Genomic DNA, 27,423 nt, shown 5'->3' with positions numbered 1-27,423 from the left:
CTTTGTTTTTAAGATTAATTTATTTTTATTACAAAGTCAGATGTACAGAGAGGAGGAGAGACAGGAAGATCCTCTGTCTGATGATTTACTCCCCAAGTGACCGCAATGACCAGTGCTGCACCGATCCGAAGCAAGCATGCAGGAACTTCCTCCAGGTCTCGCATACAGGGTCCCAAGGCTTTGGGCTCTCCTCTGCTGCTTTCCCTGGCCAGGAAAAAAAAAAAAAAAAGCCGGGAGCTGGATGAGAAGTGGGGCTGCCAGGATTAGGTCCCACGCCCATATGTGATACTGGCGAATTCAAATCGAGGACTTCAGGTGCTAGGCCACAGCGCTGGGCCCCCAGCCTTGGTTGTTGCGCTCACCTGCAGGGACTACACCCTGACAAAGGAGTTCCTCAAGCTCCTTATGGGGTCTATTCCCAATAAGGACCTCTTCTCATTGGGAAGAGACCCAAGAAGTGCTAGGCCTGCATTTCTTCATTCACCTCATTGGTTTGTTCTCTGTTGCTGTTTGTTGTATTGCATTTTCTAGTTCTATATATATGGAATCTTATGCAATGTGCTTTTAAAATCTGCATTCCTTATATTTACTATAATGATTTTGAGATTTGTGTACACCAGTGGTGGTTCTTCTTTTTTTTTTAATTACAAAGTCAGATATACAGAGAGGAGGAGAGACAGAGAGGAAGATCTTCAGTCTGATGATTCACTCCCCAAGTGAGCGCAACGGCTGGAGCTGTGCCCATCTGAAGCCAGAAGCCAGGAGCTTCCTCCAGGTCTCCCATGTGGGTGCAGGGTCCCAAGGCTTTATGCCATCCTCAACTGCCTTCCCAGGCCACAAGCAGGGCGCTGGATGGGAAGTGGGGCTGCCAGGTTTAGAACTGGTGCCCATATGGGATCCCGGGGCACGCAAGGCAAGGACTTTAGCCACTAGGCCACGCCACTGGGCCACTTTAGCTGCTAGGCCACCGCGTTGGGCCCAGCCAGTGGTTTTTACTGATGAGTTTTGTAGCCATGCCATATTGTTGCAGATAGACATAAATTTTTTGTTCTATAATTAATCAAGTTTCTGTTAATATTTTTTTTAAAGGTTATTTATTGGAAAGGCAGATATACAGAGAGGAGGAGAGACAGAGAGGAAGATCTCCCTTCCCATGATTCACTCCCCAAGAGGCCACATTGGCTGAAACTGCTGATCCAAAGCCAGGATCCAGGAACCTCCTCCAGGTCTCCCACACGGGAGCAGGGTTCCAAAGCATTGGGCCGTCCTCGACTGCTTTCCCAGGCCACAAGCAGGGGGCTGGATGGGAAGTGGGGCTGCCGGGATTAGAACCAGAGGCATATGGGGTCCCAGTGCGTGCAAGGCCAGGACTCTAGCCAAAAGGTATTGTGCAGGGTCCATAATGTTATTAGTATAAGGAGAAAAATGGTCTTACCCACTTTCCTGTAGCCCTTGACCCTTTGTGCCCTAATCAACTATGTAAAGATTATCAAAATAAAGTAACAATTAAAAAAAAAGAACCAGTGGGGCCTGGCACGGTGGCGCAAGTGGTTAAAGGTCCTCGCCTTGCACGCCCGGGATCCCATATGGGCGCCGGTTCTAATCCCGGCAGCCCCGCTTCCCCTCCAGCTCCCTGCCTGTGGCCTGGGAAAGCAGTCAAGCTTTGGGACCCTGCACCTGTGTGGGAGACCTGGAGGAATTTCCTGGTTCCCGGCTTCGGATCGGCATAGCATTGGCCGTTACGCTCACTTGGGGAGTGAATCATCGGACGGAAGATCTTCCTCTCTGTCTCTCCTCTCTGTATATCCGCCTTTCCAATGAAAAAATAATAAAAATAAATCTTTTAAAAAAAAAAAAAACCCTGACTTTAAAAAAAAAAAAAAAAAGAACCAGTGCCCATATTGGTTCTGGGACATGGGGCATGCAAGGTGAAAACTTTAGGCTCATCTTTGGCTGTTGCAGACATTTAGAGAGTAAACCAAGAGATGGTTAGCTCAGACCTTCCCCTCCATCTCTCCTCTCTTTGTAATTCTAACTTTCTAATAAAAATAAACAGATCTTAAAAAAAAAGTGCCTCTACTTGAATATAAAAATATTTCAAAATGAAATTATTAAGTCTAATGGAAACTTATATTTCACTTTCATTTATTGCTAGGACAAAAGAAAGTAGTTATGACTTAATAAGCATTACCATGTTCTCAGAATTTATTTTTCACTTAATCTTCAAATAACTGTAAGATATACATTGTTTATTGTGTCCATGTATAGAAAATAAAGCTGATCCCTAGCAATATAAAGTATGAAATCTTTAAAACATTGGCTGGGTATGACTGTGCATGGATGGATAGAAATGTATTTGGGACAAAAATGCACTCTGTTGTATTTACATTTTTTCCAACATTTTCCCCTGTCTGTCTTTGCTGAGGTATACCGAAAGCTATTCTGATGATGATTCAGATATGGAGGATTATGCAGACCCGCAGGTAAGAGATCAGATTTTGCTTACTCATTTTAAAATGTTACGATTCACTTAGGAAAATGTCAGTAAGAAATAGAATAATAGACATAGGGCATGTTAATTAATAAGTACTTCCTGCATGCAATATTGATGATGGATTTATTGTCCTTTTAGTGTTTGTGTTGGTGTCGATTATACAGGAATAACAGGAACTAGAGAAAGCCAGAGTCAGAGCAGATAGGGGTGCTAAGGGGCCTTCATGTAGAAAAGGATATAGGAGGCATCGTGCAAAGCTTAATTGGAAATATGTATTATGGAACAACCAAGCAGAATTTCAAAAAGTTTATTATAAATGAAGACAGAGGCCTTAGAGGGCCTCAGAAGCAGAGGCTAGGGTCCAGTGCAATAGCGTAGTGGTTCAAGTCCTCGCCTTGAATGCGCCGGGATCCCATATGGGCTCTGGTTCTAGTCCCAGCAGCCCTGCTTCCCATCCAGCTCCCTGCCTGTGGCCTGGGAAAGTAGTCGAGGATGGCCAAAAGCTTTGGGACCCTGCACACCCAAGTGAGAGACCCAGAAGAAGCTCCTGGCTTTGGATTGGCTCAGCTCCAGCCGTTGTGGCCACATGGGGAGTTAATAACCATCATATGGAAGGTCTTCTTCTCTGTCTCTCCTCCTCTCTGTATATCTGCCTTTCCAATAAAAATAAGTAAATCTTAAAAAAAAAAATGCAAACCAACAACGAAGTGCCTGGATGCGTGCCATTCACATGGGGACTCCAACAGAGTTCTGAGTTTCTCACTTCCGTGTGTTTGAGGACCATCCATTGAATCAATGTTGCAAGTAAGTCAGTGGATGGAAGATACCCCACACAGATATTCTTTCAAATGAAATGAAAATGTTAAAAAAAAAAAAAGCAGAGAATAAGTCAAGCTAAAACTGGGATCCAAAAACTTGATCTCCCACATGGGAGAGAAATGGAGCGCTCCTTCTGCTGATTCAATCCTCAAGTGGCCACAGTGGCTACCGTTGTGCCAAGCAGGAGCCAGGAGCTTCTGGGTCTCACATACGGGTGGTAGGAGTCAAACACTGGTTTTGAGGCCATTATCAAGGAGCTGGCTGAGCCATGGGGGATGCAGGCGTGGCTCTACCCCCTGTACCACCATGCCAGCCTCTTGGTTTGGATTTAAATTGATGCGATGATAGTGCTTTTCTGAACAGATCATTTTCATGCCATGCTCATTCAGTTTTATTTAGTCATGAATTGAAAGTTGACTCAGCGTGGTTATGACAGGTGCCATCTTTTTGAATAGTACACATGTGGATGTGAATCATTTCATTGTGAGCGTCTGGTGATTGTGAACGATTGTGTGCAGAAGTTGTGGGCAGCAGGACATACACAGGATACAGTTGGAAGTGATGGAACTGTTGTGACTGCCTACTCAATCGTGTTCCAATCGTGTTTCTCCCAGTCAGCAAATCACATGAACAGTTCCCTGCTCTCTTTGTATCGGAAAGGAAATCCTGGTTCGGGTTCAAACGTTCCTGAAATGGAGCAGAGAGAAAGAACTGCCTCAACACCACGCATCACTTCCAAAGGAGACTCCATTCCTTTGAAGATCCCAGCCCGAGAGTCTGAGGGAAGATGGTTTATTGGCAAAATCCAAGGAGGAAAGAAAGAGCGTTTTTTCTTGGATGTTTCAAATAAGAAAAATATTCATAATAAGCCCTTATCTGAGATACAGGTAAGCATCTGACATGCAGGGCACCGTTAGTAGCCCTGTGTAGTTGGAGTGCGTTGCCACCTTTTTCTTGAATAGGCTGTGAAGCCGAGGGCTGCTATTTGTGAGACATGCAGTCTGCCACCATCATTTTCGGTTTTCTGTGGCTCACTCCAAAACTTTCTCACATCCCTTTTCTCAAAGATCAGATAATTGGATATTCTATGTTTTTTTTTTTTAAAAATATATATATATAATACTCAGATAATCGTTTATTAAAAAACAATGCTTGGTTTTAACTTTTTTTTTTTAAGTTACATTGCATTATGTGATACAGTTCCATAGGCACTGGAATTCCCCCACCCCTCCCCAAACCCTCCTCCCTTGCTGCATTGCCACAGTTCAAGTTCAGTTGAGATTCTTTCATTGCAAGCATAGAGTCCAGTATCTTATTGTCCAGATAAGTTCAATGGCTTCTGGGGGAGACCATCTCAGTATTTTTTAAGAGCTTAACGTATAGTTATTTACTCGGACTATTTTTTTAAGGTTATTCTCTGTTTTCTCCTGCTATCATGCACATTCTAGGTGAACCAGGACTTTGGGTTTTATGAACACGTGATCCTAACTAAAATGTGTATAATGCTTAGCTAGTCTGTTACTTGAATGAGTGATGTCTATGGAATTTCCTAAGAAAAACTTACTAGACAGAAGAAGCGCTCTGGCAGCTTACGCAAGTGCATGTGTGTATGTGTTTGCTGCTTTCCAGAGTTAGTAGCAGCACAAAGCTGAAACCAGCAGCTGGAGCCAAGGGTCTAGCCCAGGCCTTCTGATGAGGCACGTGCGCACACAGCAGAATCCTAGCCATTAGATCAGAGGCATCATCGGGTGAAAGCAAGTTTGCCATCCCTCGCAGGACACAGTGGTTGAGAATTCAGGGTCCAGTGTAACGCATGCTGGCAGCATATGGCTACCAAGCATTTGAAACGTTACTAGGGCAACCAAGAGGCTATTTTTTTTCATAAATAAAAATTTCAAATCTAATATTTCAGGATTTGGAAAATTGCTAAGTATGTAGAAACATACTTTGTCAGCCGTAAGTTCTAACCAATTTCAGTATGTTGTAAAGAAAATGACTTCCAAATTGACACGTGCCTTAAAACATAATGTATGCATTGGGCTTTGAAGACTCGTGAAAAAACAGAATATAAACATCTCAGTAATTTTTGTTTAGTTGCTGTATGTTGATAATCTTTTAGATATACTGAGATAAATAGTGTAAACTGTAGAATGAATTCACTTTTTTAAAAAATATTTATTTATTTTTATTACTAAGTCACATATACAGAGAGCTGGAGAGATAGAGAGGAAGATCTTCTGTTCAATGTTTCACTCCCCAAGTGAGTGCAATGCTGGTGATGTGCCGATCCGAAGCCAGGAACCAGGAACTTCCTCCAGGTCTCCCACGTGGGTGCAGGGTCCCAAAGCATTGGGCTGTCCTTGACTGCTTTCCCAGGGCACAGGCAGGGAGCTGGATGGGAAGTGGAGCTGCTGGCATTACAACCTGCGCTTTCAAGGTGAGGACTTTAGTCACTAGGCCAGGCTCTGAATTAGCATTTTTTATTCAAATTTTGATTATTAAAAAATATAAAAAAGGGCCCGGTGTGATAGTGTGGTGGTTAAAGTCCTCGCCTTGCATTCCCAGGATCCTATATGGTTGCTCTTTCTAATCCCGGTGGCTCTGCTTCCCATCCAGTTCCCTGCTTGTGGCCTGGGAAAGCAGTGGAGGACAGCCCAATGCCTGCACCTGTGGGAGACCTGGAGGAGGTTCCTGGCTCCTGGCTTTGGATTGGTTCAGCTCTAGCCGTTGTGGTCACTTGGGGAGTGAATCATCAGATGGAAAATCTTCTTCTCTGTCTCTCCTCTCTATATATCCGTGTTTCAATTTAAAAAAATGTATATACATGTGTATATATATACATATATATATATATATATAACATTAAATGAAATTAATTCTATTTCTCTGAGACTGGCCTAATTCATCTCTGAGTAGCAAAGCCTTTGTTATGGCAGAACCTTTAGCCTTTATGTATCAATGGTTCTTTGTGCTAGAGTCATCATCTGTTGAGATCATTATCATTGATTGCCACTGGCTAGATCTTCGCTCGTGCGGTAAATTAATCTTTATGGCTGTGGTCATATTTACTTAATGAACGATGAAATTTCAGATAAACAGCAGCTCCACATGATGTCAACTGTTACGACTTACTGAGAAATTAAAAGATGATCATTAGTGGTCTAAATGTAAAGCCTCAGGCCTGGTGTGGTAGCCTAGTGGCCAAAGTCGTTGCCTTTTACATGCTCAGGATCCAATATAGACACCAGTTCGTGTCCTGGGTTCCATATCTCTTCTAGCTCCCTGCTTGTGGAAGCCTTGGGACCTTGCACCCACGTGGGAGACCTGGGAGAAGCTCCTGGCTTTGGATGAACTCAGATCTGGCCATTGTGCTATTTGGGGAGTGAACCAGCAGATGGAAGACCTTTCTCTTCTCTCCTTCACTCTGTAACTCTGCCTGTTCAATAAAAAAAAAAAAATTGACAGCCTCAGAACAAAAATCACATGCAAGGCAGCCTATGGTGGCCTATGTTACAGGAACAAGGACAGTGTTCTAGGAATTTGAGGAAGAGACTAAATGTAACTGGAAGAATTTGAAAGTTTAAAAGGGATTTTTTAAAAATGATTTTTTTTATTGGAAAGTTAGCGTTATGTAGAGAAGAAGAGGCAGTGGGAAAGATCTTCCATACGCTGGTTCATTCCCAAGTGGCCACAACTGAGGGATTTGAGCCGATCCAAAGCTTCTTCTAGGTCTCCCACGTGCAAGTAGAATCCCAAGGTTTTTGGCCGTGCTCTACTGCTTTCCCAGGCCCCAAGCAGGGAGCTGAATGGGAAGGTGGAGCAGCTGGGACAAAAACCAGTGTCCATTTGGAATCCCAGCGCATGTAAGGCGAGAATTTATCCAGTGAGCCATCACATCATGAGGTCCAAATGTTAGGAATGATACTGAGCTTTAAGTTTGAAGAAAAGGCATCACCAGCAGACAGTGTATTTGAGGAATGACATTGAGAATGGTGAACAGAAGTGAAAGTGTTAGGGTTGGGATGGATTTGTGTTCATCATGCTCATGTAACAAAGTGTTAGCATTATGATTTTAAGTGTAGCATATCTAGATTTATTTTCCTTCCAGGATACCAAGGATTCTTCTCTTTTGGAGAGACAGAAGAAAAGGAAGGACAGGATAAAAAACAAAGGAACCAAAAAGAAGAAAAAAAATCTTCAGGAAGTAGACAGAAAAATAGAAGATGTTCTGCAAAAAAAAGGTGCGGTGGGTGGAGGCTGGGTTTGTTTTGAGAGAATGAGTCTGTTTTAACGCTGTTTTGTTTGAAAGACTTCTGCAGAAGTGTGTGCTGGAAAACTTTTCTGTGTCTAGTGAACTTTACTTAAGGCTCAGAAAATATATTAGGAGCTTCTGCTGAATCAATGTTATTATTATTTTTAACAATCTTTCATTTTTACCTCTTTTTATTCACCAGCCAATTCGTGGACACCAGAATTGCAAAACTCTCCGGTGAAGTTTGAAGATGTTGGAGGCAATGATGCAACATTGAAAGTTTGTTCAAATTCAAAATTTTACCTCAAATATGATTATTACTCAATCAGCTATTCATACAATGCCTGCCTCTTTGTTATATGAACTGAGTGTGGAAAAGGAGGCTAGGCAGGTGAGGAGGGCCAGGCTGAGCTGTAGCTGCACGTTTGCTTTTCCCCTTCTCTAAAGATTTATTCATATTTGCCAGAGAGAAGAAGAGGCAGAGAAAAAGATCTTCTGTCTGCTGGTTCACTCTCCAAATGGCTGCAACAGCCATTGTTGAGCTGATCAGTAGCTAGGAGCCAGGAGCTTCTTCTGGGTCTGCCATGCGGGTGCAGGGTCCTAAGGCCTTGAGCCGTTCTTGACTGGTTTCCCAGGCCTTAAGCAGGGAGCTGGATGGGAAGTGGCTCAGCCAGGATATGAACTGGTGCCCGTATGGGATCCTGGTGCGTGCAAGGACAGGACTTCAGCCACTAGGCTACTGCACTAGGCCTGAGAGATAAAGTTAACAGCTACCCACTTTACTTCCGATATCGATAAAAGCCCTGCTTTATTAGTAATAGTTCTTATATACTGTTGTTAAGAATGACTATCGTTTTTAGTGTCTATGATATTCCAGTTACTGTGTAATGCCTTTTCATTGTGTCCATAGGGTAGATATAATGAAAATGGAATTTTATTGAAGTTATTGGTGAAGTCTGGGTATCAAAGGCTGGATTCAAATTCAGATCCAAGTCTCAAAAATATTCTGCTGTGTTTTGGTGCTCAGAAGAATAGTACTTTCTGTTAGAGTTCTGTCATAAGGTGTGAATGACATCTCATGTCCATCTTTCCTACTAGGAAGTCTGCAAGCTAGTCATCCACATGCGTCACCCGGAGCTGTACCAACATCTGGGCGTCGTGCCCCCTCGTGGAGTTCTGCTTCATGGGCCGCCTGGCTGCGGGAAGACATTACTCGCACATGCCATTGCAGGGGTGAGGCTTGCCGACAGCTGTTAGCCTGCGCTGTTGTTGTCATTGCTATTTGTTTTTGCTTAGGCCAGACCTGACATCATCTCAGCAACAGAGTATTTTTCTCTTTCATGCTGCTATTTGTGGGGTTTCTTGTTTAATATATATGATTGTTGCTGATGTTATTAGCTAGATCAGGCAGAAGTGAATGACACTGTTGTAAACAACTGTTTTTATAACAGTCCTTTTGGTAGTTCTCTTTCTGTTAAAACCAAAGGTTCTTAAAATAATAAATATGAAAATTGAGGATAATATTATTCATGGTGCTAAGTTTATTTAAGATTACTATTGTCATACTTTTAGGTTTTATGTTAAAATACCCTTATTTTTATTTTCAAAATTTATTTATTTGTATTAGAAAGTCAGATTTACAGAAAGAGGAGAGACAGAGACAGAAAGCTGAGCTGATCCAAAACCAGGTACCAGGAGCTGCATCCAGGCCTCCCACGCAGGTGCAGGGTCCCAAGGCTTTCAGCCATCGTCTACTGCTTTCTCAGGTCGCAACAGAGAGCTGGGTGGGAAGTAGAACAGCCAGGATTCAAACCAGCACACCCTGGAATCCTGGCACATGCAAGGCAAGGACTTTAGCCAATTGGCACTACTCCAGGCCCCTAAAACATTTTGCGATAATGATAATTGGGGGGAAAAAAACCTCGCAGTCTTATTTTAGGCCTGTCATGTTTTTCAAATATTGTGTTGTGTTGTAAATGAAGGCCATCTGAGTAGTTTCAGTTAGAAAAGACTAATATACCAGTGAGTAACAGATTAATGCTGCAGGAAAGAAATCTGTAAAGGGACACTTCACTTGGTAGCGTCATTTTTTTTTTTAAGATTTATTTATTTTATTGTAAATTCAGATATACAGAGAGGAGGAGAGACAGAGGAAGATCTTCCATCTGATGAATCACTCCCCAAGCGGCCTCAGCGGCTGGAGCTGAGCCCATCTGAAGCCAGCAGCCAGGAACCTCCTCCAGGTCTCCCACATGGGTGTAGAGTCCCAAGGCTTTGGGTCATCCTTGACTGCTTTTCCAGGTCACAAGCAGGGAGCTGGATGGGAAGCAGGGCTGCTGGGATTAGAACCGGCGCCCGTATGGGATCCTGGTGCATTCATGACAAGGACTTTAGCTGCTAGGCTACCATGCTAGGGTCACTTAGTGTCATTCTTGTTGAGTAAAGGTATATTGTGTGATGGCTGCATGCCTGACACTGGAATATACTGGTAAGTAGCACAGTACTACTTTTAATATGAGGGAAAGAGCGACATTAAACAGTCAAGTAAAAAAACAAATAAATACACAGTGCCAATTGTAATAAATCAGAGAAGAGATGCTTTATTTTCAATAGCATGTTAAGGTCAAGGTCTGTATTATTAATGAAGTTTGGTTGGAAGATGGCTTCAAGAGCAGAGGTTAGCCAGGTTTGGGGCTGCTTGGGGCTGCTTGTATTGATGCAACAGCAATAGTTCTTTTTTTTGAAAGGAGTTTAAGTCATTTCCTAGTCTTGGTTAAAGAGTAGAGAAATACTAGCAGGGTGTGGGAAAACTTTCTGAGCATCAGATAAGTAACAACATTGTTTGGCCCAGCCCTGAGGAGGGGGAACCTACCTCATGAGACTCAAGACTGCTCAGTAGAGGTAATCTAGCGGTCCCACCTTTTAAAAAAGACAGAAGATACTAAATTTTTTTTACGTTTTTGCTGGACCAACAAAAATCTTAAATTTCTCAGAAAATTACTGATTCTATAGATTTAATTTTGAGAAGACTAGATCAGTACAAAGTATGTAGGTTAACTTTGGGCGTGTGCACATTCTCTTCTGTTTGTGCTTAGGAACTGAACCTGCCCATTCTCAAAGTGGCAGCCCCAGAGATTGTGTCTGGAGTGTCCGGAGAGTCGGAGGAGAAGCTGCGGGAGCTGTTCTCCCACGCTGTGGTGAGTCAACAGGGACTGGTATATGTCGTGTGGTACGAGTCTCTCTTACAGGTGCCACCCCAGTCACTGACCACTCTTCATAGACACGGTAATTGGCTCCCCATGAGGCCCAAGAATGTAGGTAGGTTTAATGATACAGACAGGTTGGACCAGTCATCTCGTTCATCTGAAGTCAAACATGATGGCAAGTTCTGGATTGTTAGTTCCAGGACATAGTTGTTCAGTGAGAACACATTATCCTTGTGATATTTTCACTTACTTTTACTTTCCTTAACTTAGCTTTTGACCAAAAAACCTGAAGGAATATGAAAATTGTTGATATTTAGGCTTATTACATTATAAAGGTGAAATATACAATAATTAGATGAAATATTTTAATAATAGTTGTGCAAAGAAAATTTCACTACCAAAATGTACAAATTAGATTTTATTCTACTTATCTTTTCTATTTTTTAAAATTATTTTCTAATTATCATTTAAAAAGACTTACTTGTTTTTTATTGCAAAGGCAGATTTATGGAGAGGTCTTCCATCTGCTGGTGTATTATCCAGGTGGCCACTGTGGCTGGAGCTGGGCTGACCCAAAGCAGGAGCCAGGAGCTAGGAACATCCTTCAGCTCTCCTACCTGGTTTCAGGCTCCCAAGGCTTTGGACCATCTTCCTTTGCTTTTCTAGGCAATAAACAGGGAGCTGGATCAGAAGTGGAGCAGCTGGAACTAGAACCAGTGCCTGTATGCGTTGGCAGTAGTAATAGGCAGAGGATAACTAATTGAACGTAATTGGCTAGTTGCTGTCGTAGATACAATTTAAAAAATTTTTTTGGTACATTTGAGCAAAAAAGAGTTACTTTGTACTGGTTAACTCCTCACAGGGCCAAACTGCCGTATAGAATCTCCATGTATTTCCCACACAAGATTGTCAAGAAGTCTGTTACTTGAACTAGCACCTTTGCCTCCCAGGGTTTGCATAAGCAAGGTGCTGGGATTGGCAGTTGGAGCTGTGATTCAAATCCAGACACTCAAATAGGATTTGGAATTTTAAGTGTTAGGCAAATTATCTGGCCTGAATTTATAATTTATGCTGTGAAGAGTTGCATATTTGGGCCCAGTGCTGTGACATAGAGGGTAAGGTTCCACTTTCAGTGCAGGCATCACGTATGGGGACCAGTTTGTGTCCTGCCTGCTCCACTTCTGATCTAGCTCCCTGGTTAAGGCCTGGGAACGCAGCAGTGAATGTACTAAATTCTTAGGACCCTGCACCCACAGGAGAGACCCAGAGGAGACTCCTGGCTCAGCCTGGCTCAGCCTGGCTCAGCACATGAGACTATGTGGGGAGTAAAATAGTGGGTGGAAGATTTCTCCTGATTTCTGTCACTCTGCCTTTCAATAAAATAAAATAAATCTTTTTAAAAAATCTGGATGTTTAACACAGAAGATTTTATCTTTCCTGACTGATGGGGTGCAGCATGCCTGGGTACAGTTAGGGACACCTACATCCCCGTCAGAGTGCTGGCCGGAGTCCTGGCTAATGCGTTTCCCGTGCAGCTTCCTTCTAGTACATCCTGGAGGCATGATTACATAGGAAACCAAATTTCAAGCAGATGAAAATATAAAGCATTTTATAAATAAAATTTTATGTTTAGCATAGAATAGTGCTTAAGTGTATGCACTTTTCAATGGAAATATAGGTTGAAATGCTGAAAGCATGTGGCTTTGGACATTACTTACATATGCTAATCCTCACTTCCGTTGCTAGTAAATTGCAACAGTAATATTCAAATCCATGGGATGATGGGAGTATTTAATCCAGTGATTCTTAGAATACCTTTAATACAGGTGAGAAATTGTAGAAAAATCACACAAAAATTCATGGAAAATGCATATTTTGAAATATTCATGCATGAGGTACTAAACTAAACTTATTTAGTGTTAAGTGTTTAGTTTAGCAGTTAAATTGCCACTGAAGATGGACACAGTTTGTATTGGAATACATGCTTTAATACGTGGCTGCCGTTTCTGCAAGAGCAGGTTTGATTGACAAGGCAGATAGACACAGAGATCTTAGCAGCCACCGGTTCACTCAGTGATTAAAAAACAGATGGGACTGACCAGATGAAGGTAGGGGCGAGACCTAAATCTGAATGCTCCAGACAGGTGGCAGTAACCCAGGTACATAATGCCTCCGAGAGCATCCATCCACAGGTAGCTGGAGTTGGGCGTGGAGTCAGGCCCGAGGCCAGATAGTCGGATCTAAAACTTGGGCTTGCCATTTAACATCATGATTACTAAGCCTAATATTTGTCCCAGAAAAACTTATATTAAATAGCAAGAGGTTATTGGGCAAATTCTTATTGGTAAAAAGAAGTGGGCAGTGCATGAAAAATGTTGAGAAATGTTTAAATTTTATTTTTATTCGAAAATCAGATATGCAGAGAGGAGGACAGACAGAGAGGAAGATCCATTTGCTGATTCACTCCTCATCTGGCTGCAACTGAACTGATCAGGAGCCAGGAACTTCTTCCAGGTCTTCCACACAGGTGCAGGGTTCCCAAGGCCATAGGCCGTTCTTGCCTGATTTCCCAGGCCACAGGCAGGGAGCTAGATGGGAAGTGGAGCTGCCGGGATCAGAACCAGCACCCATACGGGATCCCGGGTGCATTCAAGGCGAGGACTTTAGCTACTAGGCCACTGCAGCAACCCAAGCTTGGGTTTTCTAACTTAATATTTTTATGAGTTTATAACAGATATTTCTGATTCACAGAAGAATCTTAGGGTGTTTATCACACAGCATGGATTGAAGAGATTATAAATGTGTTCTCTGCCTGAGTCAGAAATTTCGGGTTATACTATGAACTGCCTTCTGCAGGGCTATTCTTTTGAATGATCTTTTAGTTTAGAGATTAAGACATAATGTATACATTTTACTACACTTCATTAAAAGGCATGTCTTACAATCTTTTTGTAAATTTTTTTTCCTAGTCAAATGCACCATGTATTCTTTTCGTCGATGAAATTGATGCTATTACTCCCAAAAGAGAAGTTGCCTCGAAAGATATGGAACGGAGAATTGTCGCCCAGCTCCTAACCTGCATGGATGGTCAGTTTCAAGTAACAAGTTCATTTTGAAATGATAGGTGGACTTTAAAAATGGAACAATACATTTCGATATAAAACTTTCATCATTGAATCTCTAATAGAAATCATCTCATCTTTTTTTAAATTTTAGAGTATGTATTAAGATAGTTATTTTAAATGCATTTACATACATATACACATTAATATTTTCTGACTTTTGACACTGCTGGGATTACTTCATATCCATTGTTTTTTAACTTGCTATTTGTACTTGAATTGTATGTTTGGGAAATAGTGCCATTTAAATGTATTTTATCTCATTTGGCATTGCTTTTCTGAAGAATTTTTTTAATTTCAATTTGTCTGAAAGTTATAGTGAATGAGTAAAAAAGAAATCTTCATGTATTGATCTACTCCCTAAATGCCTGCAACAGCCAGGGCTGGGCCAGGGCAAAGCCAGGAACCGGGAACTGATTGATTTTATGTTTATATTTCTTCAAGCATAAGCGAGCCCGTTAGATAAAGACAACTCCCGTGCATTGCTTTGCTCCTCAGAAGCCTGTAACAACCCAACGGGAGCCAGGGAACAGAACTCAGCCCAGGTCTTCCCGATCTGCCTGCCGCTGGCAGGGTCTTCACTACTGGAGTGTGAAACTGGAGCTAGGAGTCACATACCCAGGCACACATAAATGGAATCTAAGTGTCTTTTGTTTTTCTTTTTTTCTGAATTATTTGTTTATTTTTATCAGAAAAGCAGATTTACAGAGAGAAGGGAGAGACAGCAAGGTCTTCCAACCACTGGTTCACTTCCCAAACACTCACGTTGCCTGCAGCTGTCAATGATATAATCATTTTTCTTTCTTTAAAAGATTTATTTTATTAGAAAGACAGATTTACAGAGAGACAGATTTTCTTTCTGCTAAATCATTTCTCAAGTGACTGCAATGGCCAGAGCTGAGCTGATCTGAAGCCAGGGGCAGTTTCTCCTGGGTCTCTCACTCAGGTGCAGCAGCCCAAGCAAGGCTTTGAGGAGTGCTCTACTGCTTTCCCAGGCACGTTAGCCTGGAGCTGAGTGGGAACCGGAGCAGCCAGGGCAGCGTACTGGTGTTCAGTTAGGGGCTGGCACTTGCGAGCGTGAGGGTTAGCCAATCAAGCCATCCTGTTGGGCCTGACATGAGTGTTGTCCATTTTCCTCTTTTCTTATCCCAGAAATCCCTTTAAAAAATACACACACACACACACACAGGGGATAGGGAAAGTGATCTCCCAGAAAGTTGTTCACTCCTAACTTGGGCTTCATAGCCTCACGTGGCCAGGCTCACCAGAAGGCAAGGGCCCCGTTTCTGGTCTCACATACGTGATAGCCTCACGTGGCCAGGCTCATCAGAAGGCAAGGACCCCGTTTCTGGTCTCACATACGTGTGGTAGGGTTCCATACACTTGGACTGTTTTACTTCTTTCCCAGGTACATCAGCAAGGATCTGAGTTACAACAAATAGAGTAACCAGGTCTCCTGGTGTCCCGAATGGCATCTTATCCTTTCTTATCCTGTGCACCACAACACGTGCCCCTAAATGTTACACTTGTAAATACAGTGTGTCCAAACAAGAAACCACCAACTACTGAGTGATTCCAGCAGACATCACATCCTTGCTGTCAGGTGACTTACCACAGTGTTTCGCTCTTTTAGATCTGAATAACATGCCTGCCACAGCTCAGGTCCTGGTCATCGGAGCGACAAATCGCCCTGACGCATTAGACCCTGCTTTGAGGCGTGCAGGCAGGTTTGACCGAGAAATATGCCTGGGCATACCGGATGAAGCATCCAGAGTGAGGTATGTTGTTATAAAATGGGGTTTGCATCCAGTTCTGTCAACTGTCCTGAGTGCCATGAAAACAAGGTGTAAGAAACGCAATACAGTCCTTTTCTTTTCTTTTTTTCCTTTTTTTTTGGTATCACTGAAAGTATTTAAAATTTTTTCATTTTTTTAAAGATTTATTTAATTTTATTGCAAAGTCAGATATACAGATAGGAGAGAAAGAGAGGATTCACTCCCAAGTGGCTACAGTGGCCAGTGTTGTGCCGATCCGAACCAGGGGCCCAAATCATCTGCCAGGTCTTCCTTATGTGCAGGGTCTCAAGGCTTTGGGCCGTCCTTGACTGCTTTCCCAGGCCACAAGCAGGGAGCTGAATGGGAAGCAGGGCTGCCGGGATTAGAACTGGTGCTCATATGGGATCCTGGGTATGTGCAAGGCAATGACTTTAGCCGCTAAACTACCGCAGCAGGCCCTGTTTTCAGTTTTAGTGATGGGCTTATGTGTCAACACTGATTTGTCTGGTCTCATGAACTTTGTTTCTGGTTGATATTTGGTGGAGCAACTTATACACAGTGCCTAGAGCTGTGGAAGAGCTTTGCCGTGTACTCCCTAGAGGAGTTACATCTATGCACTACACTTGAATATGGCTAAGACTGCACAAGCCATGACAGTTAACCAAATCACAGCCATATTTGCTACAAGATCAGCCTTCTCTGGAACTGGGTTTAGATGCCCATTGAAGGCTGAAAATGCCCATCAGTAGCCAAAACTAGAACTCAGTAACTGACTCCTTCTTGGGAAGCACTGTCTGGCAGTGGTGTAGAATTCTAGCTTAAAAATATGTTTCTAGTGTGTTTAAGATTTATTTATTTGAAAGGACAACTTGGAGACAAAAATAGAGGTCCCGGGCCCAGCATAATAGTAAAGTGGTTAAAGTTCTCGCCTTATATGCACTGGGATCCCAAGTGGTCACTGGTTCTAATCCCAGCAGCCCTGCTTCCCATCCAGCTCCCTGCCTGTGGCCTGGGATTGCAGTCGAGGACGGCTCAAGACTTTGGGACCCTGCACCCGTGTGGGAGACTCAGAGGAGTCTCCCGGCTTCAGATTGTCTCAGCTCCAGCCGTTGCACTCACTTGGGGAGTGAATCATCGGACGGAAGATCTTCCTCTCTGTCTCTCCTCCTTTCTGTATATCCACTTTCCAATAAAAAATCTGAAAAAAAAAAAAAGAGAGAGAGAGAGAGGTACCAATCTTCCAGTCACTTGGGGACTCTCCAGACGGCTGCTGCAGTCATCTCCTGACCTGCTCTGTAGCACCTGCAACCCATGTGGATGCTGGTTCGAGTCCCAGCTGTTCAACTTCTGATTAAGCTCCCTGCTAATCACCTAGCAAAGCAGTGGAGGATGGCACAAGCCTTGGGCCCCAGTGGCCATGTGCGAGAACTGCAAATAGCCCCTTTCTCCCAGCTTCCATTATGCCCATTTGAGGATTAAGCCGGTGTAAAGTCTGACTTTCATGTACAATACAGAAAGTTTTAGAAGAAAAGTCTGCCTTTGACTCTCACAGTAATTAATGTAGCTCCTAACAGAGTAAATAGCTTGATCATAATCTTGGAGTAATTTGGGATATGTAATAGTGATTTAGCATTTGAGGTGTGAATGAAAGCTCTCGTTTCCATTGTGATACCAGTAACAGATGTGAAAGGTTTCAAATTAGTGTATTTGCTGACTTGTTTGTCCTTTTTATGTTTGGAATCTGAGGATCTACCCTTGTTATTTCCATAGGATACTTCAAACTTTGTGTAGGAAACTCAGACTTCCTGAATCATTCAACTTTTGTCACTTAGCACACCTGACACCAGGCTTTGTTGGTGCTGATCTGATGGCACTCTGCCGGGAGGCCGCCATGTGCGCAGTCAACAGGATCCTCGTGAACCTGCAGCAGGAAGAGCAGAAGCATCTGTTAGCCCAAGGGTTGCCGTCTGGAGCAGGCCAGGAGCCTCGGGAAGCTGAGCCCTCCTCTGCATTGCAGGTAGTTCCTGCCACGGCCCTTGAGCCTGCGCTTTCCGTGTGCTCTGTGTTTATCTCACGTTCCGGCTAGTGTCAACACAGGTGGCATTTAGTCCTTGGAGAAGTTTGCCAATGCCTTTACAGTGCTGCCGTTTAAGTTTACTTCCTGTGTAGCTTTGGGTGAGCACACAGGAAGACTTCCTGATGGAACCAGCTCCTTGTCCCTAACTACCAGGAGCCCTGGAGAGCTAATTTGTAGTGTTTTATGAGCGACGTGTTTATGTTCTATAATTTGGTCCCTATAACCCCTGAGGTAGATACCATTGTTTTCCCGCTGTATAATCGATCAGTCACTAAGCAGAAGGGATCAGGATCTGCCCAGGGCTACTCAGCCTCTCCTTTAAAGCGCAGGGTCTTGATCCCTGAAAGCTGTTTTCAAATTATTTCTATTAAAAAATAATCTAGAATTTTAAAAATTAAATTGCTCCAATTTATGTATTTTTAATACATCTGTTTTCATGTTCTTTGTTAAACAAACAAACAAAAAAAACCTACCTTTGAGCATCGATGTAACAATGAGTTGCCTGGTTTGAGCTGAGTTGTTAAGCCATATAATTAAGACATATAATAAAAGGTCACTAGTGGAGTCACTTTTTTGTAATTTCATCAAAATACGTTTGCTTCATGGATATATATACGAAATGAAGGACATTAAATTTTCTCAAAAATATTTTCCAACTGCTCTATCTTATTATAGTTTAATATAAATAACATCCTACCTGTTTAGATTGTAGTTGGTGTAACTTGTCCAATTTATTGATTCTTTCAGAGTAAAATTAGCTGGTCTTACTTCAGATTCCCACCCCATAATAATTCTTACAGACATAGAAATGCCACTTTAACAAACTGTATAATTTTTTCATCTTCTTCCCTGAATTGTTCTCTTTAAGGATGAGTTACAAAGGCTGTTGGAATTGCTAAGAGACCACAGTCCTCTCTCCGAGGAGCAGATGCACGGACTGTGTATTGAACTGAATGATTTCATTGTTGCTCTGTCAGCAGTGCAACCTTCTGCCAAAAGAGAAGGCTTTGTCACTGTTCCCAGTGTGACATGGGAAGATGTTGGTGCCCTGGAAGATATCAGAGAAGAGCTTACCATGGCAATAGTGGTACGTTCTTCAGCTCCTAAGTGTCACTGGCATAAGATGTCTTAAGTCCTGGAAGGAATTACAGGAGCGTACTTGTATGCAAGACTGTGTGTTTAGATTTATTTTCTAAAGAATATGTTCTTTCTTGGTACTAAACCCGAAGAATTTTTTGTTTGTGTGTGTGGTTGGCTTTTTTTCCCCACTTCTTATGGGTAATGTACCAACACCATAACAAAGTTTAGAGGGAGTCTCTTGTCCCACAACTGTGTGTCAAGCCAATCATCACTCTTAAGAACCAGAAAAGAATCCAGGAATGGTTTTCAATCCTTCTAGATCTGTTTAGTGCCAAATCTTATTGCTTGACTTTTTTTTATTTTTGAAGACTTATTCACTTTAACTTTTTTTATTTTTTATTTATTTATTTTTTAAAAGATTTATTTATTTATTGAAAAGTCAGATATACAGAGAAGAGGAGAGACAGAGAGGATTATCTTCTGTCCAATGATTCACTCACTCTCCAAGTAAGCGCCACGGCCAGTGCTGTGCTGATCCGAAGCCAGGAGCCAGGAACTTCCCCCGGGTGTCCCACACGGGTGCAGGTTCCCAAGGCTTTGGGCCATCCTCGACTGCTTTCCCAGGCCACAAGCATGGAGCTGGATGGGAAGTGGAGCTGCCGGGATTAGAACCAGTGCTCATATGGGATCACGGCGCATTCATGGCGAGGACTTTAGCCACTAGGCCACGCCACCAGTCCCAGTTTTTATTTTTATATTGGAAAGGCAGTTATACGGAGAGGAGGAGATGCAAAGAGAAAGAGCCTGCATCCATTGGTTTACTCCTCAGTTGGCCACAATTGCCAGAGCTGAGCCAGTCAGGAGCCAGGAGCTTCTTCCTGGTCTCCCATGTGTTTGCAGGGTCCCAACTCTTTGGGCTGTCCTCGACTGCTTTCCCAGCCCACGAGTGAAGCAGGATGGGAAGTGGACCCATTGGGACACAGGTGCCATTCGTATCTGCGGGCCTCACATATGGTTGAGAACAAGTGTCTTGAGATCATTTGGACATCCAGTGTAGAATGAACACAACCAACCCATATGTTGTTCCCATTGTGTTTTCCAGACACCAATTCGGGAACCAGACCTGTTCAAAGCTCTTGGATTGGTGAGCCCAGCTGGAGTCCTTCTTGTTGGCCCTCCTGGCTGTGGGAAAACTCTTCTGGCGAAGGTGTGTTTACATTCAGCTGTGTGTATTTTGTGTTTGACTGAGGTAGGATAAGAAAAATTAATTTGGGTGTTATACTGAGATAAATATTTCATTTAATTTCTGTTACAAAATCAGTATAAAACCCTGAAACTTGGTTTGGGTAGGAACATTTTGCATAGTGTTTATGTTTGGTGTTGCTTTGTATGTGTGTATTTTATTACAAAGAACATTGAAAAATATTCAAATCAATTATAACTCAATTAATTTTTAAAAAGCAATAATATAGCCTCCTTTGTACAACTTTTTAAAAATAGTTTGTTCTAATGTATTGGAAAGGCAGATTTTTACAGAGAGAGGAGACAGAGAATAGGTCTTCCATCTGCTAGTTCACACCCCAAAGGAGTTCAGTGCCAGAGCTAAGTTTATCCGAAGCTGGAAGGCAGGAACCATTTCTGACTCTTTCACATGGGCACAAAGTACCACGGCTTTGGGCTGTCTGCTACTACTTTCCCAGTCCAGAAGCAAGAAGGTCTTTGGGGAGTAGCCGGGACACCGCTTCTTGTCCATATAGGATGCTAGTACTGTGGGGGTAGAGGATTACCCTGTTGATCCACCATGTCAGCCCCCATGTTTATGTATTTGAAAGGAAGACAGGCAGAGCTTCAGTCTTCTGAGCGAGGCATCTTCGGTCAGCTGCTTTATTGCATAAAGACTTGTGCCAGGAGATTCCCCCAGCTTGTAACTCGATCCGAATCTCCACGTGGCTGTTAGGGGCTCAGGTGCTGGAGCATCACCTGCTGCTTTCCGGGTGTGCGTTAGCAGCTGCAAACTCAAATGGTAGTTGGAGCTGAGATCTGAACCCCGGTGCTCTGAAATGGTCTGTACTTCCAAAATGGTATCTGTGTTTTTTGGTTTTGTTTCATTTTTTTTCCTAAAGAGAGCGAGTGAGAGAGATACCTCGTAGCTTGTGGGCAAGTGTTGTGAATTGCTGGGTTAAGCTTCCCTTTATTGATTTTCTTTTGATGTCTTTTGCCATTTGTCTCTTTTCTATAAATAAAGGGTCAGGTTGGCATGGTGATACCAAATTAACATCAGTGTAAATTTTTTTTTCATGTTAATCCACCAATGCTTTAGCTTCCTGATAATGCATCCCACCAGACAATGGAGGATGGCTCCATGCTTGGATTCCTGTCTCCCATTGGGAGAGGCAGAGCGGGTACAAGGTTTCTTGCTTTCCCTTGGACCAGCCCTGTTCGTTGGAGCCATTCAGGGAGAAAGCCAGCAGGTCTCTTTCACCCCTTCAGGTAGATTAAAATAAATAGACATTTAAAAAGTGTTGGGGATTATAAAAATGACAAAGTAGGGTAAAAGCCACGTCTATGCATCTTCATGGGCTCTTACTTACTATTTCGTTGTATGATTTGCCTAATTTATATATTTTTGTTTCCTCTTGTTAGGCTGTGGCAAATGAATCTGGACTAAACTTTATATCTGTCAAGGGCCCTGAGTTACTAAATATGGTAAGTCATGGGGTTAGTCCTTATCATAGATTGATAAAGTAATAGCCATTCCAATTACACCTGAAACCGTCTCAGCTCTCTCAATACTTGTTGAATGCTTGTGATATTTTGCTGAAGCCATTGTCTGCTAATGAACTTAAGCTTTGCTCTGCTGTGTCATTTAGGGAATATATATATATTTGCATGTGCTTTCTTGATTAACTTATTTTTTTTTAACATCTGCAAAATAGAAAGAACTTCTGTAGTTGTGGACATTTTCAGAATTTTTAAAAATTATTTTGAAAGGCATTAAGCATATATGTTATTTATTAGTTCACGCCCTGAATAGCCTGGCCCTGAATAGCCTGGCTTGTAGACAGGTGACAAGCAGAAGATGTGAGCTCAGTCCAAGTCTCCCACGTGGTGCCAGGCTCCCGGGACTGGAGCCATCACCGATTGCTTCCCAAGGTCTGCAGCAACAGGAAGCTGGCTCAGACAGAATAACCAGGGTAAGACAGGCACTCTGGTATGAAATGCAGGCTCCCACAGGACATCATCAGCAGAAAGCCGAGCACCCGCCCTTTTAGTAACATGGTAATTTGTTTAATATCTGCCATGTATCTATTAGGGATTGTTTTTTTTTTTTTTTAAGATTTATTTATTTTTTATTGAAAAGTCAGATATACAGAGAGCAGGAAAAACAGAGTAAAATCTTCCATCCGATGATTCACTTCCCAAGCAGCCAAATCAGCTGCAGCTGAGCCAGTCCGAAGCCAGGAGTCTGGAGCCTCTTCCAGGTCTCCCACATGGGTGCAGGGTCCCAAGGCATTAGGCTGTCCTTGACTGATTTCCCAGGCCACAAGCAGGGAGCTGGATGGGAAGTGGGGCTATGGGGATTAGAACCAGTGGCCCTATAGGACCCCAGTGTTTGTGAGGTGAGGACTTTAGCCCTAGGCTACCACACCGGACCCTCTGTTGTTAGACAATTTACATATATTGTCCTCCTGTAATCCTGTTGACTGAATTACTGATTCCTCTGACTCCCAGATGAGACATTGTTTGGCAGCCAGCAAGTACCTTAGTAGAACTGAGCTCAGACTCCGAGGTGACTGGCTGTTCTGCTCTGCTCTCCTCTCCTGCTGTGTGTATCAAATGGATTGAGTAGTAATAACAATGCATGTGACAAAACAAGTCACCACAGTGCTTTTGAACAGTTTGTATTTCTTTTTTTAAAAAAGCAGTTTATATTTCAAGCTGCAATTTTTAGTTTTTTTAATTGGAAAGTCAGATTTACAGAGAAATATCTCCATCCACTGGTCACTCCCCATGTAAGCCGAGCTGATCTGAAGCCAGGAACCAGGAGCTTCTGCCGGGTCTCCCACACGGATAGAGTCCCAAGGCTTTTGGCCGTCCTCTATTGCTTTCCCAGGCCACAAGTAAGAAGCTGGATGAGAAGTGGAGCTGCCAGTATTAGAAACGGACCGCAAACTTGAGTTGATTTTGCTTTTTGTTGCATCTGAAAAGTAAAAATGCTATCTACAGTGCCTGGCTCGGTAGCCTAACAGCCTTGCACGCACTGGGATCCCATATGGGCACCGGTTTGTGTTGCTGGCAGCCCTGACTCCCATCCAGCTCCCTTCCTGTGCCCTGTTTAAGCAGTCGAGGACGGCCCAAAGCCTTGGGACCCTACACCTGTGTGGGATGCCTGGAAGAAGTTTCTGGTTCCCGGCTTTGGATTGGTGCAGCACCAGCCGTTGCAGCCACCTGGGGAGTGAATCATTGGAAGGAAGATCTTCCTTTCTATCTCTCTTTCTCTCTGTATATCTGACTTTGTAACAAAAATAAATAAATCTAAAAAAAATAAAAAACAGAATCTGAAGTTAATTGTGCCCCATTAAAAGAAGTAGTGGTTGCAGCAGACTTCTACAGCTTCCTTAGTTCTGTTCATGTTAGACTTTTACAGTCTTTACCATTTCCAGGCAGATGAATATTTTATCTTGTGGTCTATTTTTTGTTTTGAGTGGGTAGAAGATACTGGAAGAAATCTGTGGACAGGTCTAGACTGATTGGAAATCAGATCATCCAATGAGGAAATGGACATCTTGGGGTTAGAAAAATAGTTTGTTCCAGGACCTTTTGTCAAATATAAATTTAAAAATTAGTAGTAATTTGTTTGAGAAGTGGAGAAGTAAGGAGAGGAAATAAGAACACTTGCATCTACTGGTTCACTCTCCAGATGGCCTCAACAGCCTCAGCTGAAATAAAGCAGGTTAGGACCTCAATCCAGGTTTCTCTCATGGGTGGCAAAGACCCAGCTGCCGGAGCCATGTCCCCTACCTCCCAGGTCTGTGTTAGTGGGAAGTGAGAGCCAGAGCTGAGCAACACTGAGTACTCCAGTATTGCTAGGTGAAATAAATGCCTGCCCCTCCAGGATGTGTTGGTTAATAAGGCCATTGGAGATGTACCGGAGACGGCAGACACCTGAGGCTGCAGCTCGGGAGACATTGCAGAACTGTTATCTGAGTGATGCCTTCAAGTCTTGCAAATGGATGTGGTCTACTAAGATCAAATTATAAAGTGTAAGAATAAATAAACTACCTGGCTTTTAAAATGCAGTCTACTATTTTGTTGGTCAAATATGGTTTAATATCAGTGGTTGGATATAGTTTGATTTTTTTTTTTGGACTCTGATATTTAAATGTCATTTATATTTTGTTATACTGTCATTTTGTCCAAATCCAAAGATGAACTCTATGTATTTGCCTTTCTGTGTATGTTTAGTATGTAGGTGAGAGTGAGCATGCTGTGCGAGGGGTTTTCCAGCGAGCCAAGAGCTCATGTCCCTGTGTGATATTCTTTGATGAAGTGGATGCTCTGTGTGCTCGGAGATCAGGCCGAGAGGTATGTATGTATGTCAGACACGTGGTGTTTTACCGAGTCTGTAAGCACTGTCTTTTATGTGATGTTATACAGTGGGAATATTGGTGCTGTTTGAGCAAACGTTGTCATTTGAAATTAGAGCATAGGGCCCAGCACAATGGCTCAGTTGACTGATCTCCTTCATGTGCTGGGATGCCATATGCACACCACTTTGCATTGTTTCCCACCTAGCTCCCTGCTTGTGGCCTGGGAAAGCTGTAGAGATGGTCAAAGTCTTTTGGACCCTTCTCCTAAGACCCAGAAGAGGCTCCTGCCTTCAGATTGTCTGAACTCTGGGTGTTGCAGCCATTGAGGAAGTGAACCACTTAATGTAAGATCTTTTTCTCTGTCTTTCCTTCTGTCTGTAAATCTAATCTGGCTTTCCAATAAAAAATAAGATTTATTTTTATTTTTTATTGAAAAGTCAGATTTGCAAAGAGAAAGATCTTCTGCCCACTGATTCACTCCCCACATTGCCGCAAAGGCTGCAACTGAGGCATTCTGAAGCCAGGAGCCAGGAGCCTCTTCCAGGTCTTCCATGCAGGTGCAGGTTCCCAAGGCATTGGGCTATGTTTTACTGCTTTCCCAGGCCCCAAGCAGGGAACTGGAAGGGAAGTGGAACAGTTTGGATATGAACCTGTTCCCCTAGGGTATCCCAGTGCATGCAAGGCAAAGACATCAGCCGCTAGCCTGCAGCATCAGGAAAATAAATCTTTAAAACAAAAAGAAATTACAGCGATAGCGGTTGTGTTTTATATCAGAGTGTTTTACTCGTTTCTTCCCTGTTCTGTGTGTTATTTTGGTTGCCAAACATATAGGTAAGTCTTCATTCACACAGATGAGTAGTTGTAAATGGATGTGATATTAATTTTGAATAGCTTTGCCTTATAAACTCAAAGTTTATTTTATACTTTGAGGTAAATGGTTTTCTCATGCAAGACAAAATATATAATCAGACATCATCCACTCAAAATAGGGCTTAGGTTATTTAAGACCCATTTCTTTCTCTAGGAGATATAAAATTGATTTTCATTTAATACCACATGCATGAGCCACCTGTAGTCACAGTTGTCAGGTTCCTGGAATAGAGGGTGCCAGAGGCAGTTGACATTGGAAGAGCATTATGTAAGAATGTGAAGCATAGTGAAGCATAATCTGCAGAACATATAATTACATTTTGATGGAGATAGCACTGACTAATTAGTACATTCTTATGAGATCACAGCAGGCGTGTGTACATTTCTGAAACCAGAAACTCTTCAGGATGCTTTTTTTTTTTTGAGTAGTTATTATCTGTAAGTGTGAAACTTCCAAAAATTATATGATTTCACTAAAAATATCCAAAATGTTGAAAAACTAAGGCTGACTTATAAACACATTGTACTCTTACAGCAATTCTGTTTTTTTATGTGATAGCCATGGATGCCCTCAGATAATTTGTTAGATTGTTGCCTCTATGTATATTGCTGCCCAATTTGCACTGCTAATAAAGATAGTGTTATCAGTGATTGAGATTTAATTTGAATGAGGAAAAACAGACATGAATTCTGCTCTCTTAGACGTTTTTAATATAGTGAAAGTAGAATAGCACCATGTTAGAGCATCCCATGTCAGCATCAGTTCCTGTCTCAGTTGTTCCCCTTCTGATCCAGCTTTCCGCTTTTAGCTTGGAAAGTACCCATATGGGTTTTGAAATATACTATACTATCCATCCCAAAATTTGCCAGTTCCATATCTGCACGTACAGCTGATTCACTCCCCTGGCTGTCACAACCAGGACTGGCCAGAGCACAGCCGGGAACCAGGAACTCCCACATGAAGAGCAGGTGTCTGAGCCCTGGAACAGAATCTGCTGCCTTGCCAGATGCAACAGGATGGAGCTGCTTCAGAAACAGAAGCCATGCCTCGAATCAGCACCCTGCTACAGGATGCTGGCAGGCTATGCATTACACCTTTTTTATGGGTGGTGGAAATTTATTCTTTTTGCAATTATGGCATGACAGTATTTTTTCCCAACTTTCAATACCTCTTCCATTTTATTTTCTAAAATTATAATTTAAATATTATTCTTTTTAGAAAGGCAGTTTACAGAGGAAGTAATTCAAAGAAAGAAAGATCTCTGTCTATTGGGTCACTCCCCAAATAGCTCCATTTACCAGAAATGAACCAATCTAAAGCCAGACACAAGGAGCTCTTTCTGGATCTCCCACATGTGTGCTGGGTCCTAAGGGTTTGGGCCAGCCTCTACTGCTTTACCTGGCCACAGTCAGGGAGCTGGATGGGAAGTAGAGTAGCCAGGACATGAGTCAGTGCCCTGGGCTTAGAAGTGAAAAATTAGCCAGTTGAACCAACATGCTTGCCCCTTCTATGTATTTTTCAGTTCAAAACATGTTTTTGATATAATTATTAATTTTAATTTTTGGTGATGTTGACACTGTTAAGGATGCATGCCCATGTAGACCACTGATTAGTGTAGGAAGGGTAGAGGACTCGGGGCTAGTGGATGACACCATTGTTTCCAATTACCTTTTTCTTCTTCCTGTATCTGGGGGAAGATGAAAGAGAAGGGGAGAAGCCTCACCCAGCATCATTACTGCATCCATACCCAGAGCTTTGGAATAGCCACCTGATGTCATCCCATGGTCCCCGATGTGGAGCATCAATGTGAGGGTACTGCTCAACTGGTTCCAATAGTCTGAAATGCTGCTGGTTTTCCTGTAGACGGGCGCGAGTGATCGGGTGGTGAATCAGCTGCTTACGGAGATGGATGGTGTGGAGGCACGCCAGCAAGTGTTTATCATGGCAGCCACCAACCGGCCGGGTAAGGAGGGTCAGGGTAACCACCTGGGTCTCAAAACCTGCAGCCTTGGGCACATGATAAGATCGTATTGCCTGACTCCCATAACGTTGTTTTTCTGTATCGGTGCTTAGGATCTTGTTTTATGTTGAAAGAAAAATCTCAAACTTAACTTTTTTTTTCTCTGCCCTTGGAAA

General features: G+C 42.7%; 1 protein-coding gene and 1 non-coding gene across 4 annotated transcripts in view; one reads left to right on the top strand and one right to left on the bottom strand.

The window, feature by feature from the left end:
* Window positions 1-27,423, top strand: part of NVL (nuclear VCP like) — a 61,218-nt gene that overhangs the window by 12,055 nt on the left and 21,740 nt on the right. The window contains exons 5-18 of one of the 3 annotated variants that reach the window (XM_040985751.1): window positions 2,426-2,483; window positions 3,928-4,200; window positions 7,422-7,554; window positions 7,768-7,844; window positions 8,664-8,798; window positions 10,661-10,762; window positions 13,741-13,858; window positions 15,527-15,671; window positions 17,439-17,685; window positions 18,614-18,832; window positions 19,928-20,032; window positions 21,469-21,531; window positions 24,292-24,411; window positions 27,151-27,250. In XM_040985751.1, the coding sequence (XP_040841685.1) occupies window positions 2,426-2,483; window positions 3,928-4,200; window positions 7,422-7,554; window positions 7,768-7,844; window positions 8,664-8,798; window positions 10,661-10,762; window positions 13,741-13,858; window positions 15,527-15,671; window positions 17,439-17,685; window positions 18,614-18,832; window positions 19,928-20,032; window positions 21,469-21,531; window positions 24,292-24,411; window positions 27,151-27,250 (1,895 nt within the window). The remainder of the gene's footprint in view (window positions 1-2,425; window positions 2,484-3,927; window positions 4,201-7,421; window positions 7,555-7,767; window positions 7,845-8,663; window positions 8,799-10,660; window positions 10,763-13,740; window positions 13,859-15,526; window positions 15,672-17,438; window positions 17,686-18,613; window positions 18,833-19,927; window positions 20,033-21,468; window positions 21,532-24,291; window positions 24,412-27,150; window positions 27,251-27,423) is intronic. The other 2 variants (XM_040985753.1, XM_040985752.1) reach the window with 2 other exon arrangements.
* Window positions 19,014-19,118, bottom strand: LOC121160143. Its single transcript, XR_005884503.1, has one exon. It is a non-coding gene; the product is annotated as a small nucleolar RNA U13 (small nucleolar RNA).

This window comes from Ochotona curzoniae, unplaced genomic scaffold (genome assembly GCF_017591425.1).
Source record: "Ochotona curzoniae isolate NIBS_2020 unplaced genomic scaffold, NIBS_Ocur_1.0 contig_430, whole genome shotgun sequence".
Classification (NCBI taxonomy): domain Eukaryota; kingdom Metazoa; phylum Chordata; class Mammalia; order Lagomorpha; family Ochotonidae; genus Ochotona; species Ochotona curzoniae.
The sequence above is the reverse complement of the archived record's forward strand: the minus strand, read 5'-3'. Positions and strand labels throughout refer to the sequence as shown.